The 17312-nt window shown below is 37.8% G+C and overlaps 1 protein-coding gene across 1 annotated transcript in view; it reads right to left on the bottom strand.

Moving 5' to 3' along the window:
* Positions 1-873: 873 nt before the first annotated feature.
* Positions 874-17312, bottom strand: part of LOC122146908 (uncharacterized protein MG461 homolog) — a 29855-nt gene continuing 13416 nt past the window's right edge. The window contains exons 2-4 of the mRNA XM_042767072.1: positions 11556-11650; positions 6812-6974; positions 874-1004 (exon numbers count right to left, since the gene is read on the bottom strand). Coding sequence (XP_042623006.1) covers positions 874-1004; positions 6812-6974; positions 11556-11650 — 389 coding nt within the window. The remainder of the gene's footprint in view (positions 1005-6811; positions 6975-11555; positions 11651-17312) is intronic.

Below are 17312 nucleotides of genomic sequence, written 5' to 3'. Positions count from 1 at the left end.
ATAACGCAGGTGAATCATTACACTAATGCACAATCATCATTTAATTAGTCACTTAACTTTATCTCATTTAACTTTAACTCTTTGAGGACCTGGGATATGACTTGAAGACTTGCTTTTGACTTGAAAGTCCCACCTCTGGTGAGATCCTTCCTGAGCCCGAAGTCCGAAGACTTTCTCTCTCTCCTAAAAACGTTTTTTTTTTTCTCTCTCTTCAAAACTTTTTTTTCCCTCTCTACTACGGGATTAAGACACTATATATATTTTTTTTCTCCTACCTTTGTTTTACCTAACTTTTTTTTTTTTCCGTGCTTTGCGATATCCGTGGCATCCATAATGTTACACAGAATTGGATACAACTGAAACATTTACACATTTGTCTAAACAATGTTTACATTTTATTTTGATTAATACAAACCCGGATTCCAAAAATATGCTGGTTGGAGACACCTGTACAAATTGTGAATAAAACAGGGAATGCAATGGATGTGGAAGTGTTCAAATTTCAACTATTTTTATTCAGGAATACAACATAGTCTGACATCAAATGTTTAAACTGAGAAAATGGTATTATTTTAAGGGAAAAATAAGTTGATTTTAAATTTCATGGCATCAACATACATCTCAAAAAAAAGTTAGGACAAGGCCATGTTTACCACTGTGTGGCATCCCCTCTTGCTTTTTATAAACAGTCTGCAAACGTCTGGGGGATGAGGAAAGGTACAAGTTGCTCAAGTTTAGGAAATAGGAATGTTGTCCCCATTCTTGTCTTCATAACAGGCTTCTAGTTGCTCAACTGTCTTAGGTCTTCTTGTCGCAGTCTTCCTCTTTATAATTGCGCCCACATGTTTTCTATGTGTGAAAGGCCATATCATTTCAGTAGTCGCCGGTGATTCCATCTTCTACGCAGCCAATGATGTTGTGATTGATCCAGTATGTGGTTCTGGCATTGTCATGTTGGAACTGAAAGGTCTTCCCCTGAAAGATACGACGTCTGGACTGGGAGCCTATGTTGTTCTAGGAACTTGGATATACCTTTCAGCATTGATTTGTGGTGACTAGTCCAGATGGTTTGTAAGCGTGCCCATGGCCACAAAACGTCACTCATGCAACCCAGTACCATTCAGAGGATGTCAGGCCTTTTCTGAAACTGAAGCGCTGATAACAACTTGGATTGTCCTTGTCTTCTTTAGTCCCGGATGACCGTGGCGTCCCAGTTTTCCAAAAAGAACTTCAAATTTTGATGTTTAGTCCCCGACCACAGAACAGTTTTCCACTTTGCCACAGTCCCATTTTTTAACAGAGCCTTGGCCCAGAGACAATGGCCTCCCCCCTGCGCTTCTGGATCATGTGTTAAGATATGGCTTCTTTTTTGACCTATAGATCGTTTTAAGAGAGATGCGGCACGGCCTGAATGGCACGGGGATTTGTGTTCACGTGACAATGTTTTTCTGGAAGTTATTCCTGAGCCCAATGTTTGTGATTACTGCCATTACATTAGCATTCATGTATGTTGTATGCAGTGCTGGTCTAAGGGCCCGTCCATATCATGGGGCATCCAGTATGGGTTTTCTGGCCTTGACCCTTACGCACAGAGATTGTTCCAGATTTCTCTGATTCCTTTGGAGGATTATTATGCACTGTAGATTGGATGATAACTTCAAACTCTTTTTTTTTGCAATTTTTCTCGTGAGATAACTCCTTTCTGATATTGCTCCACTATTTTTCACCGCAGCATTGGGTGAATTGGTGACTCTCTGCCCATCTCGACTTCCTGAGAGACACTTTTTTTGTCTCATGTTTTTTTTTTTTTGCTTTGCCACTTAGAGGCTCTTTTCTATCCTTCCATCATGTTGCCAATTGACCTAATAAGTTGGCACAATTGGTACTCCAGCTGGGTCCTCTATATGTACATTTTACTTTTCCAAGCCTCTTATTGCTACCTGTCCCAACTTTTTTTGGAATGTGTAGCGCTCTCATGAAATCCAAAATGAGCCAATATTTGGCATGACATTTCAAAATGTCTCACTTTTCAACATTTGATATGTTATCTATATTCTATTGTAATAAAATATAAGTTTATGGAGATTTTGTAAATTATTCCATTCCTTTTTTTGACTCAAGCAATTTGTACAGTGTCCCAACTTTTTTGGAATCGGGTTGATATTACAAATGAAATTCTTTGCATAATATGCTGAAAGATTTCTGTGCTTTGTGTTGGTTTTAATTTTGATATTTAATATGAAAATGGTATGTTATAAAATTAAATTCAGTTTTGGTCACCCCACCTGTCAGACCAGAGATTTCATTCCCTGACCTGGAGTATCAGTTGTACCTCTGAAGGTGTTTGCCCCTTCGATTAACTCTGTTAATGAATTGGTGACACGTCTTTATCACCAGTCCATATTCTTTCAACAGCTGTCTTCAGTTCTGCAGCCTTCCATTTTTTCTTGTACTTCACAATGTCATCGAACATCTGGAATTGACATCTGCTCATGCTGCAGTAAAGACACCAAAGGACAGATGAAATCATAAACATATATAGTACAGGATTCAGTTGCTGAAATAGTGAACTTCCACTGGGTGCATGAGGAATGTCATGTGTAGGAACGATTATGATATTTATTATTAAGGTCCTTGACAAACATCATGTAAAAGATGAAGAATATGACACGATGGTGCAATTAATAGCTCATCAACGGTTTGTTTACTTTTTTATGTACAGCTCAGAATCAGAAACCTTGCAAACTTAATGGTATTCACATTTTTTAAAATATAACTAAATAAACATTATGAAACACCAATTGTTGAATGGACCCCCAAGCTCACCTGTCCACCTTTCCAGGGGATGTCATCAGGCATAGGACCTAAGAAAAAAAAGAATAATATTCTCAGGTGGTTTGCAAGTCATACTTTTGTACTATTAACAAAATATTATCAGATACATTTGACCAAGATTTTTTTTTTTAGTTGACAAATACAAACAGCTATGGAATACAGCATGTCCAAATGCAAAATGATAGGCTGCATGTCCAAATGTAATAAAGACTCAAGTAAGAAATTTTCGCATCTTACCTCTTCTCTATGTGTTTATTGGTTTTGGCTTCAGGAATTTTACAAGACAATCAAATACATGAGAAAATGGACCATGACCTAAAAATAAAAAAATAACAATTATTTATTTATTTATACAGCAATTTTTGCATTTGTTTTACGTCTTTAATTGTAATTGTGTGATTGTTACCTGAATCGAAATTGCAATTTGCTTCCCCATATTAATAATATTAACTATGATACTATAAGTCAATGAGTTATATGTTTTTTTTTTTTTTGTTTTTACCAGTATGTATCTTCTTGCTTTTCATATTACACTGTAAGTTAGGGGTTTTTTGTGTTTTGTTCCTTATTTTTTTTGTGAGCGATCTTGAAAATTTATATTATGATTGATCTTGAAAACATCCACGATCTACTTTTTCAAGCGGATCATTGTGACAGTATTTACTGTTTCTTCTTATGTCCTTGTAGTTTCCTTAGTATCTCTATCTCTGCCCTTTTCAGTTCTAGTTTACTGATCTCATTGTCTTCTGTCTTTTGGCTTTTATTTCGGGGACAGTTGTTTTGTGAAGGTAATCATTTACAGGAGGTTCTTTTGTAATTGTGTATTAATGGTGATTATGTCAAGGTGATATCCATATGCGCCAAAAATTGATGGCCATGTGATCTTGGCCTTTAAAAAAGGCGACTTAATTTCTGAGAAAATCTAAATTCTCTTACATCACTGCCTGTTTAGCCCCTGCCCACTGTATTCACACACTAGTGAACAAATAACGAGAAGAGCAAACATATAGACTGCGACGCAGAAACCAAACGATAAAGATTCTTCCAAAAGACAACCAAGACACTGTTCAATGCCAAAGCTGTTGGAAAAAAATTTTATAACAGTCTTTGCATCAACCTTCCGTCTGATTCCAGCATTAGGATAAGATTGTGGAATGAACTTTTTATTTGTTAACTGAAGTTGCAGGACTGGTGTCCAGTAAGAACTCTGTCCTTTGTTCACTTCATTTTTAACCATGAATTTGTTTTGTAAAACAACAGCAGCAATTTTACTCATGGCATTTCCATGCAAAGATTTTGTTGTCTCGAAAGACAATGCTTGTGGTGTATCTGACAGTAAGGTAGTACCCACAGTTTGAGTAACTGTTTTTATTGCATGCTCACTATTGTTTTGTCTCTTATTATAGATTGTTAGACGCTTCTCAGAGTGAACTGACGCAATGTAAAGTGAATCGTATTAACAGGGAACATTTGTGGTTTTCCCTGAGATAATGGGAACGAGCATTGCGTAGCTTGCAATGCTTCCATATAACACAGTGAGACATGTTAGACGCTTCTCAGTCAAAGATTCCTGGCGATAAGTGGTATGTCGTGTGACTTATGAGAGGAATCAATACAGCCCTTTATGGGGGGCTGAAATGAAATTTGTTATGTGCAGGAACACAGACCTGAACCAATCGGTCACGTTGGGTTTTTTTTTTTTGTGTTCATGTTTCCATGTCTTTTACTTTGTAATTTTGCTGTAACATTGTTTCTTCCTTGCCCTCATGTGTTCCTTTAGTCCATGTGTTTTGTTCTCATTGGTTTGTCATGTGGTTATCTGTTCTGTTTGGTCTCATTGGTTCCTGTTCCTTACTTGTGTTTGGTCATTGGGAGTACACCCCCCCCCCCCCCGGCCACCTAAACGGAAGGTTCCAAATGACAGAATTCTAAAGGTGACTGTGTGCAAGTTTCTCTGACGCATAAGATATAGAGTCCTGCAAGTATGACATCAGAACCCAGAATACTAATTTGCCGCTGGTTCCTTCTATATTTTCCAATGGGGTTTTCAATTTATAAGTAAAATAAAGCCTGTTGTAAATATAACACGGACACAATATACATAGAAATAAGGCCGTCTTGGCAAGTATTTACATAAAGACAGTCAGTTATGTGAAGGAAATCGGATATGTGTCAGTATCGTGTATTTGGTCTTTAAGCCTAATGCAAATACCTGCTGCTGTCTGTGTCATTACTGTCAACAAAAGTCAAAAGACAGAGAATATCAATCACTGCTCTTGACTGAAGAACTTTAGTAGCTTTAATAAGAATCAATGTATGTTTAATTCATACAGTTAAGATTATACAGCTTTTTAAAGTTTAACTCAGGTTTTAATGACCATTTTGGCAACTGATTATTTAATGCACCACTGTGTTTTAAGTCCTTAGGCTTGTTTGACTCTGGATATTCTCAATAGTACAAAATTTTGAATATCGTGATTCAGATTGTAGACCGTATTGCGTGTTATAAGTTTGTAATATGATATTTTGGCCCACCCCTACTGTAAGTAAAACATGATTCTATTTTTGTCCAAAAAAACCTGTTTCCCATTTGTGGCTCACTTTAAAACATTAAACAGATATATCAAGCACAAAATACAGTAATTCAAGCAATCACCAAAAAACATTTGTAAACAGTGACCCTACTAAGTTGCTTAAAGGGGGGCTACAATGGTGTTTCATGTATTCAGAGTTGTTCACAGTGTTAAAGAGATGGATTCTCATGGCTAAACATGGCCAAAGTTTTAAAAACAGGTGGAAATCCTTAATGGCGGAGAATTTCTGTGCCGAAAATCTTACTTCTGGGTTGGTAAAAGTTTCGGTTGTTCTTTTATTTTTTTGATTTTGGATTTAATGATGTAGACAATGGTGGAAATCCTTATATAAGCATTTCTCTCGGAAAAGTGCGCCCACGCACACGTCGACCAGAGGAGACCGCGAGACCACGCTCATTGGGAAATCCTCGGTAGCGCTACATAGGATTTGTTCAAGAATGTCTCCAAATAAGTGTGTTTTTGGATGTGAGGGAAAGTTTACTGTGTTCAGCTTCCCAAAGAACCCAGCGTTACACGAACAGTGGATGCAGTTTGTTTTTCTGGGGCAGCAACGGAGTGTGATAAGTGCATTTGTGTGTTCTCGTCATTTCAGTGGCGTATGTTTTATAAACAAGGCCTAGGTCGAAGCTGGATTTGCACATCGTTTGCTATTAAAACATGGAGCGGTCCCATGATAAAAGACCCCATTCATGTAAGTACAACTGCATCAGATTTCGTCTTTTGTTGGAAATCAGCGCATAAGTAAATATATGTTAATGTAAACAACACAAAACATCAGTATTATAGCTCCGCCCACAGCACGCCTCCAGGAGCTCTGCTTTTTCCAGAGAGAATTGGAAAGCTGTATTTTTCTTTTATAAATATGATAAAACTAAAGACTTTTTGGAGATATGAAAGGATGCAGTACTACTCTATAGGTACTCAAGATTAACATGAGATTAGGTGAAACTGTGTATGTTATGTATCCTTTAAAGATGTTTTACAGATAAATATATATATTTATTTTTATGTGAAGAAAAGTTGCTGGAGGATTTTTCCATAAGCTTTAGTGCTCCTCACCCAAATCATGACACAGACCAGCGATCTGAACACACAGGAAATCCTGTTTTGATATCTCTAACTCTGGTTGATTGTCATGAAGAATCTTCACCAGACGTCCTGCTAAATACGCCACACTAACACACACACACACAACATACCTTTACTGTTTACTTCAAGATCAAAAACATGGAATCTAATTAAAATATTAAATATTTTATTAGTTTTTATTTTATTATGATCATTAACCAACAACAGAGAACCATGAATGTGTTACCAAATTATTAAAATATTACTTAAATAGCCTACTAAAATGTCAGCTTTGAATATAATAATTTTCTCACCCCCAAGTGAGTGTTCAAAGCGATTGTTGAAACCAACCAGATACACCAGATATGTTCCTCCCAGCTGTTTGATGTGTCTCATTCTCTGAAACTGAGGAGTATCTGTGATCTTCACCAACAGGGGGTGCAGCTCAATGTGACCATGAATGGGGTCGTTGAAGATCTACAAAATACAAAACAATATGCAATGTAATTCAGAACTCATCATGTTCAAATCCATGTCATTGAGGGGAGGGGAGGGGAGGGAGGGGAGGGGAGGGAAGGGGAGGGGAGGGGAGGGGAGGGGGGCAAGGGTCGGGAGGGAGTTCAGCTTCCTGACAGCCTGATGAATGAAGCTGTCCTTCAGTCTGCTGGTCCTGGCCTGGAGACTCTCCGCAGTCTCCTACCTGATGGCAGCAGGACTGAAGAAGCTGTAAGTGACGGGAGGGTGGGATCACCTGCAATGCAGAGTGCTTTACGGGTGAGACGGGGTCCATAAATGTCCTGCACTGTAAAACCTGACAAGTCACAGTAACTCAAAACGTTTGAATAAACAGATTGCCTTTACTTAAACCATGTAAGTTTTAAAAACTTTTGCAATTATGTAATCAAGTGATTAATTAAGTGCTGATTGAGCTTTAGTGATGAACAGCTGCTGTTAACAAAAACAGCATCACCAGCTCCACTTATTAATAACCAGACTGACTTTATTTCTGTCAGACGTCTACAGGAAGATCTGATTGAGAATTAACTAAGGTTTAGATGTTGATTTATGTTTTCATTTGAAGTAAACCATGTTAGAGATCAGTGTTTGCTTTAGTTGGGCTCTTGACCCTATGACTTCTGTCTTAGATTTTTTTTTTTTTTTTGGCGTTTGTAACCATGTGTTTTTGAAACATGTTTGTTATAACTCAAAAAACCCAAAGAAAACATGATCAAGTATTGGTTGTTATACAGCATATTGGTGACGATAATCATCAATTATGGAGCTGTTCAGAGTTCAAAATCTTACTAAATAGCTGCTCTATAGTTAGTTCAGTTGATTACAATGAAAGCCATTCAAAAAAAATCAGTGGTTCTTTCATAATCAGTTAATATAAAGAACTTTCCAAACAGTTTGGTTTTCTATGGTGTCAATTAGTCACACACAGACATCAATAATCAGAATATGAACCTCAACAATGGTTACGAAAAAAAAAAAAAAAAAACATGCTGCAATGCATGCTGGGTACTATTGTAGTACAAAACTCATCCATGGCCCCCAGCATGCTCTGGCTGCATTTTTTTTTTTTTTTTTTTATGGTCACCATTGTTGAGGTTCATATGCTGATTATTGATGTCTGTGTGTGACTGAGAGACACCACAGAAAACCAAACTGTTTGGAAAGTCCTTTATATTAACTGATTATCACAGAACCACTGGCTTTTAGAATCACTTTTACTGTAATCAATCCAACTAATTACACAACACCTATTTCATCAGAGATTAGACTCCAAACAGTTCAATAATCAATGATCATCATCAACAATATAAAGCATAACAACAACCAACATCTAGGTACAGGTTAGATAACAAAAAAATGCTAACCTGAATGCACTGTAAGTTGCTTTGGATAAAAGCAGCTTCTAAGAGTGTGAGTGTGTGTTTAACACATGATGATTATTTTCTCTGGGTTTTTGAGTTACAACAAATGGTTACAACAGCCAAAGAAAAAACTAAGACAGAAATCAAGGGTCAAGAGCCCAACTAAAGCAAAACACTGATCTCTAACATGGTTACTTTAAATGAAAACATAAAATCAACATCTAAACCTGAGTTAATTCTCAATCAGATCTTCTGTAGACGTCTGACAGAAAAAAAAAGTCAGTCTGGTTATTAATAAGTGGAGCTGGTGATGCTGTTTGTGGGGTGTTTAATCAGATCTTGAGAGATTTAATGTATTTTATTTCAGTTTATTTTATCTAAGGCTGTGTCTCAAGTCAGTTGTAGTTCTTGTGTTTCTCTTTTCTTCAGTAATTCTGTTTGTTAACAGCAGCTGTTCATCACTAATTCACAATTATCACTCAATTAATCACTTAATTACTTAACTGCAATGTATATCTTCTTTCAGTGAACTCAACTGAATTAAGTTGAGAGTACTCATAACTGTTCGTTTTAAAACTTAAATGTGTTAAGGCAATCGGTTTCCTCAAACGGTTTGGAGTTAACATAAACTTGTCAGGTTTTAGTGAGGCTGTGTCTGAAGTTAGTTGTAGTTCCTTTCTCTCTTTTTCTTCAGTAGAATTCTGTTGTTAACAGCAGGGTGTTCATTACTAATGCTCAATTATCACTCAATTAATCACTTAATTTCTTAATTGCAATGTATATCTTCTTTCAGTGAACTCAACTGAATTAAGTTCAGAGTACTCATAACTGTTGAGTTTTAAAACTTAAATGGTTTAAGGCAATCGGTTTCCTCAAACGGTTTGAGTAAAGCCAACTTGTCATGTTTTTAAGGATATTTGTTTACACAAAAGGTTTGAGTTACGTTACTTGTCGGGTTTTACAGTGTGGAAGGAGGGGAGGGAGACATGCCTTGATGTGGTGCCTGATTAGCCGTTCAAAGCACTTCATGAGAATAGGGGTAAGTGCAACTGGACGGTAGTTGTTGTAGCAGGATGGAGACGGCTTCTTCGGGACTGGAATGATGGTGGAAGCTTTGAAGCATGTGGGGACAATAGCCTGACTAAGCAAGATGTTGAAAATGTCTGTGAAGACATCAGTGATTTCCACTGCACATTCTCTCAGTACACGCTCAGGAATGTTGTCAGGACCCGGAGCTTTGTGTGCATTGATCCTGCTGAGTTTTCTGTGCAGTGGTGCTGTTTTGTGCCTCAAAGCGAGCGAAGAAGGCATTCAGCTCATTCAGCAGGGAGATGGTGCTGTCACAGGTCCGTGGTGGGGGCTTGTAGTCCGTAATGGTCTGTATCCCCTGCCACAGGCTCCGAGTGTCTCTGCTGTCGCTGAAACAATGGGCTATCTTCCTGGAGTACTGTCTCTTAGCCTCTCTGATGCCGTGTGATAGGTTGGCCCTAGCTGTCCTCAGGCCCACCTCATCTCCAGCTCTGAAGGCAGCGTTCCACGTCTTCAAGAGTCTGAAGACCTCCCCTGTCATCCACGGCTTCTGGTTGGCCCGGACAGTGATGGTCTTTGTGACTGTTTACATCATCAATACACTTGGTGATGTAGGCAGTGACAGTCTCTGAGTACTCCTTGGAAGTCTGTGGAGTTATTGTATGTGACAGCCTGCTTAAGCATACTCCAGTTAGTGGTGTTAGCCTTTGATGACTCTTCAGGCCACACTTGTATCTGTTTGTGAACAGATTTGGCGACTTTAACGAGCGGTCTGTATGCAGGCATTAGCATGAGAGTAATGTGGTCTGAGGCACCGAGTTGGGGGAGGGGTAGGGCTTTGTAAGCTGCTCTCTGAGTGGTGTAAACAAAGTCCAGAGTGTTGTTACCCCGTGTGGGAAAGTTTATGTGTTGGTGTATGTGTTTGGTGTATTTTTGGGAACACACTCTTTAAGTCTGCATGGTTGAAATCCCCACCCAAGATGAGAAAAGCATCAGGGTGGGCTGTCTGCTGCTCACTGATGTGCTGATACAGTTCATTCAGTGCCTTACTCCTGTTATTGTTGTTGGAGCTGGGAGGGATGTCTTCCCTCGGTAGATAGAATGGCCGGCACTTAATAATCATAAACTCCACCAGGGGTGAGCAGTGTTTGCAGACCACAACAGCATCGCGGCACCACGCATCATTGATGTAAACACAAAGCCCGCCGCCTTATGACTTACCTCCCATGACGAAAAATCTGTCTGCTCGATAGCATGTCAGCTGATCGAGCTAAAAAACACAGTCTGGAACACTGTTGCTGAGCCATGTTTCCGTGAACACAAAAACACAACAGTCTCTTACAGTCCTTTGAGTTGAGCGTAGTAGTCAGATGTAGTCCAGTTTATTGTCCAAAGAGCGTACGTTAGCTACTAACAAAATACGTACAAAAACACTGCGACGGTTAGCAGTTAGCCTAGCCCGGATACCTCCGTGCTTAACCCCTCTTCTTCTGTTTCCTCTCACGCCACTTGTGGCACCTCTGCTGTGGGCGACATGCAGTAGTTCGGGTCGTTGATGGTGAAGGTCTCCGGAGCAGACCGAGATCCTGCAGCTCTTCGGTGTGTGCAGAGTTTAACTCTAAAAATGTGGTTCTGCCAACATCCAGCAGAAACTCACGACTGTATGCACGCTTAAAGACAGGTAGACTCACTGCGACTCACAAGACTGAAAAAAACACAAAAACACCATTCTTACGGGAGAGAGAGAAGCTGCTGCTTGTGCATGTGCCACCATCTTGGGTGAGCTACATGACATGACTGTCTTTATGAATGAATCAATGAATCAGTCACTCAACTGGTTCTTTTCAAGCAGTGATTCATTAGTTCATTCGGGTATTAGATTGTTCGTTGAGTTTTGTTTTTGTCGGTGGAGCAAAAATAAACAAGTAAAGCACACATTTCAGCGTTTTCTCAATTAATTGTCTTTTTTTCACAAACAAAAGTGAATAGTACATTCATCATACGTTTATGAAAAACAAGACTTTACATTTCAGTTAGATGGTAAAGAATTACAATCTACATTTACTACATAGCTTATCATTAGTGCTGCTAAATTTGTGTGTTTCTTCATGGAAGTGAAGAGGCAGAATTGTTACATGAGTAGTTTGTTTACCTTCATTTGTTCTTTTGAGAAGTCTAAGGAGTACTTCTTCAGGATCTCCTGCAATTCATCCTTGATAATCTCCCATAACTGCTGTTTCTCAGCCTCTGGAAAGGCACATGATTCAATATCATCAGTGTCAAATATATGTCTTAAATAATTTATGTTTCCTCAGTTTTGCAAACACAAGTGATCATTTTAGTAATGCATTTAGAGCTATGTACAGGACAAGACATTTCAGAAAAGTGACTTAAATTTGTGTTCATTTCACCACTAATATAAATTTGTCTGTACAAAATGTAAGCTGTAAATGTTCTTTCAGTTGTGGGACTAGTTTTAGGAAAGTAGGTCAAGCAGATTAAGTTCTAGTTATACCCTTCCCTTATAAAAAAATTAACCATGGTTTTACTACAGTAAAAGTGTAGTAACCATGTTTGTTTGACGTATTGATTACCATTTGTATAAGCACAGATTTACTACAAATACCATGGTTAAACTATAGTTTGTGTAGCAAAACAGCAGTACATTTGTGGTTACCATGGTTTGATGACAGTAACCAGTTTTTTTTTTTTTTTTTTTTTTTTTTTTTTTTGTTGTAGTAAAACAATGGTTAATTTTCGTAAGGGTTCTGAGCTTCTTTGGGTGGATTTTTCTCTTTGTAAACTGTTGGCCTGTCCAAATACCCACACTTGTGGTCTTGGCCCCTTGAGAGCACGTACACAAAACAGGAAGAAAGTGTGCAAGACTGTCCCCGGTCTTAAAAATGTCAAAGTGCAGAGCCCTTAACACACACTAAATTCAATCTTGAAATCAAAGCGGTTTAGAGTGGTGCATATATGACGTCAGAACCCTGAAGACTGCTTATTCATTCAAGATTTTCCTATGGGGTTTTATAATGGAGTTTTTTAATTAATTCTGTGAGTAAAATAAAACCTGTGGTAAACATAACTTGACAATACTTTGACATTTTGCTCTACAACGTAAATTACACACACCCATACTGAAAACGCAAATTTTGAAGCATTTATGTTTATTTTTGAAAATGTATGTTTCTAATAATAAACTTGAAAAGATACTTTGGGATGTTAGTAATTAAAGCAATGATACATATTTTTGTACATATGCGAAAAACAGTTGGTGCCACATGTATAGATGAACAGCTGATCTGTGTTTGTCTTTCCACTGTGAACTTTTTCAAAGTTAAGAAGCTGAAAGTTCAATGCAAACAGCGATATCGTCTTTTAAAATTCTGGCAGTTTAATCCCTACAAAAATGACTGGTAGGGACAACAAAAGGTAGCAAAGGGGGCGAGGCCATGCTGCACTGCTTTAGAGAAGAGGAAGAGAAAACTAAAGGTGCACATAAAAATCTATTCATATATGAATCGCGATTCTGTCTTCTAACAATTCTAATGGATTCACTGGTTTCAAAATCAATGTTCTAACAGCGGTTCTTAAGACTGTTCCTCATGTCGCACTGCTCTACATCTCTCTCTCTCCCTCTCTTCCTCTCTTCCTCTCCCTCGCTCTCGTGGTGCATGCTGGGAGGTTGTGGGTGAGAGTGGTGCTGGGCGGGAGTGAAGCTGTGAAAGTTTCACCTGTTTTTTTCCCTACTTTTTTTTCTTTTCCCCTATTTTTTTTTTGTGTTTGTTTGTATGTTTTGGTATTAGTTTATTTTTTGTAGAAAAGTGGGATTCGTGTGAGAGGAGGATGGCGTTCCACGTGGAGACGCCATCCATCTCTCTGCGCAATGGCTTCAGGTGTATGCCAGAGGAGGGAGTGACGGTGGAGGATGTTTTAGTCGCTGTAGGAGAGAAGGTAGGACATGAGAATATTTCCTCTGCGTCCAGAATGAATAGAGCCGTAGTCGTTTTTTTGAAACAACAACAACTTGTAAATCAAGTGATCGAAAGTGGGCTTATCATTAAAGATGAATTAGTGCAAGTTACACCGCTGCATAACGCATCTAGTAAAGATGTGATTTCGAACGTGCCGCCGTTCATCTCTGATGACGTGTTAGAGCGTGAACGAGTGCGGTTTGGTAAGATTGCGAGTCCGTTCAGAGCGATTTCTTTGGGGTGTAAGAACCCTGCATTGAAGCATGTCATGTCTTTTAGGAGACAGGTTTACATGTTTTTTAGAATCACCAGATCATACACTTAATGTTTCTTTTCGTATAAAACATGAAGGGGGAGCATATATGATTTATGCAACTACCGGAAGTTTACGCTGCTTTGTATGCGGCGATGTTGGCCATAAACGGCAGATGTGTCCGCATAAAGATTGTGAACAGAAAAACGTTGGCCCAGTGAATGTGATAGAGATTGCTGCTTAGGTTTCATCCATACAGACGGGTCAGGAGGAGATTACAGGCCTCACGGAAGTAAGGCAGGCAGAGGTAAATATAGCTTTAAATGTAGCAGTGAATACCTCAGTGATGCCGGTGATAGCGGCAACAAGTTCAAATGCTGCTGCTGTTGCTGCTGCTGCTGCTGCTGATGATGATGATGATGATGATGATGTGGTTAAGAGTAAAGCGCATTTAGTTGTTGAACAGGACAATAAATGTGACGAGAATGTTTCCAAGTACTAGTTCTGCTCAGTGTGGTGCAGAGAAGAGTCGAACAGACTCAGTGACAGCAGCAGAGGATGGTTTGTCAGATGAGTCTGCTTCTGTGCTGGATATTGACTCTTGCTCACAGTGTGGGTTTGAAGAGAGCTCTCAAGATCCCCAGAAGGAGCTCTCTCTATATACTTAAGAGGAAAATGATCAGTTTCTACACTGTAAAACCTGACAAGTCACAGTAACTCAAAACGTTTGAGTAAACAGATTGCCTTTACTTAAACCATGTAAGTTTTAAAACTTTGCAATTATGTAATCAAGTGATTAATTAAGTGCTGACTGAGCATTAGTGATGAACAGCTGCTGTTAACAAACACCATCACCAGCTCCACTTATTAGTAACCAGACTGATTTTATTTCTGTCAGACGTCTACAGAAGATCTTATTGAGAATTAACTAAGGTTTAGATGTTGATTTATTGTTTCATTTGAAGTAACCATGTTAGAGATCAGTGTTTGCTTTAGTTGGGCTCTTGACCCTTGATTTCATTCTTAGATTATTATTTTTTGGACGTTGTAACCATGTGTTTTTGAAACACGTTTGTTATAACTCAAAAAAACCCAGAGAAAATATGATCAGGTATTGGTTGTTATACAGCATATTGGTGATGATAGTCATCAATTATGAAGCTGTTCAGAGTTCAAAAACTTACTAAATAGGTGATCTATAGTTAGTTCAATTGATTACAACGAAAGCCATTCAAAAAGTGAGTGGTTCTTTCATAATCAGTTAATATAAAGAACTTTCCAAAAAGTTTGGTCTTCTATGGTGTCAATTAGTCACACACAGACATCAATAATCAGAATATGAACCTCAACAATGGTTACAAAAAAAAAAAAAAAATGCTGCAATGCATGCTGGGTACTATTGTGGTACAAAACCCATCCATGGCTCCCAGCATGCTCTGCTGCATTTTTTTTTATTATTATTTTTTTTTTTATGGTCACCATTGTTGAGGTTCATATGCTGATTATTGATGTCTGTGTGTGACTAAAAAAACAAACTGTTTGGAAAATTCTTTATATTAACTGATTATCACAGAACCACTGGCTCTTAGAATCACTTTTACTGTAATCCATCAAACTAATTACACAACACCTATTTCATCAGAGATTAGACTCCAAACAGTTCAATAATCAATGATTGTCATCACCAATATACAGTATAACAACCAACATCCAGGGTACAGATTAGATAAAGAAAAAATGCTAACCTGAATGCACTGTAAGTTGCTTTGGATAAAAGCAGCTTCTAAGAGTGTGAGTATAACACCTGATGATATTTTCTCTGGGCTTTTGAGTTACAACAAACGGTTACAACAGCCAAAGAAAAAACTAAGACAGAAATCAAGGGTAAAGAGCCCAACTAAAGCAAACACTGATCTCTAACATGGTTACTTCAAATGAAACAATAAATCAACATCTAAACCTTAGATCTTCTGTAGACATCTGACAGAAATAAAGTCAGTCTGGTTATTAATAAGTGGAGCTGGTGATGCTGTTTGTGGGGTTGTTTAATCAGATCTTGAGAGATTTAATGTATTTTATTTCAGTTTATTTTATCTAAGGCTGTGTCTGAAGTCAGTTGTAGTTCCTTTCTCTCTTTTCTTCAGTAATTCTGTTTGTTAACAGCAGCTGTTCATCACTAATTCACAATTATCACTCAATTAATCACTTAATTATTTAATTGCAATGTATATCTTCTTTCAGTGAACTCAACTGAATTAAGTTCAGAGTCCTCACAACTATTAGTTTTAAAACTTAAATGGTTTAAGGCAATCGGTTTCCTCAAACGGTTTGAGTAAACCTAACTTGTCAGGTTTTTAAGGATATCTGTTTACTCAAACGGTTTGAGTTAAGTTACTTGTCGGGTTTTACAGTGTAGATAATACTTTTGGAAAGCAGGTTGATGTAAAGGAATTCTTTCCTGATGTAGAAAAATTCGTAAAATCAGTTACTTATCTTCAGAAGAATGTGGGGGTTGATCTCCTGAGCGAAAAGAAGCGGTTTCGTTTAAACAAGCACTTAACTACAGTTAGAAAGGATCAGAAAATGGAGAAAAAGAGAACGGTAAAAGTACTTTAGTTATTGATCTTTTCATCCATCACATGGTGTCTTTTTCTTTATTTCTGTTTTTTTTTTCTGCCTGTCTGCTCTTTCTTCCAGTATTTTTTATGGACGTCTTGAGGGTTGGCTCACTTAACATTAATGGTGGAAGGGATGGATGTAAGCGTGCTCTTGTGTTTGAAACAATAGAGCAAAAAAAACTAAATGTTATTTTCCTTCAAGAAACTCATAGCGATATTGCTAATGAACTAGAGTCAAAACAAACTTAGTCATAAAACTAATGTGAGTGCTGTGCTGGCAATCTTATATTCTCCAGATCTAAGAGTTAATGTTTTAAAAAAAGAGGAACCTGTAACTGGAATACTAGTAGTAGTAAAGGCTGATATTGATGGAGTTATTTTTTACTTTTTTAAATGCATATGCACCTAATGTGGGACATGAACGACTAATTTTTTTCAGCATGTTAAGAAATGCTTTAATGTTCTGTGCTGATGGAAATATAATCATGGGAGGCGATTGGAATTGTACTGAGAATTTCACGATTGATCGCAAAAATGAAGAACCTCACCTTCAGTCTTCATCTCAATTATTAAAATTAGTTCGAGAAGTAGACCTTTTAGATATGTGGCGGCTCAAACACCCACAAGTAAGACAATATACTTGGATTAAAATGACAGATAATAGAGTCAGTGCTGCTCAATTGGATAGGATATATATGTCCAATCATCTTAGTAGTCGGAGTATTGATTGTTTTATCACTCCAGTAGGGTACACAGATCATCATTTGGTTTCTCTTATTATAAATATGTCCAAGTGTATAAAGAAGTCGTCTTATTGGCATTTTAACACTAAATTACTTCAGGATCTTAATTTTTGTAAACATTTTGAGATTTTTCGGCAACAGTGGAGATTGTGTAAAGGCACTTTTGAAAATTAAAACAGCGGTGGGAAATAGGGAAAACAAACATTAAAATGTTTTGTTTGCAACATACTGCTAATTCCACTATTAAATTAAGAGAAATTATTCAGTCATTTGAAAAGGACATATCAAATATGGAGGTGGATCTAATTAATAGATATG

The sequence above is a fragment of the Cyprinus carpio genome, chromosome A1 (genome assembly GCF_018340385.1).
Source record: "Cyprinus carpio isolate SPL01 chromosome A1, ASM1834038v1, whole genome shotgun sequence".
NCBI lineage: Eukaryota > Metazoa > Chordata > Actinopteri > Cypriniformes > Cyprinidae > Cyprinus > Cyprinus carpio.
The sequence above is the reverse complement of the archived record's forward strand: the minus strand, read 5'-3'. Positions and strand labels throughout refer to the sequence as shown.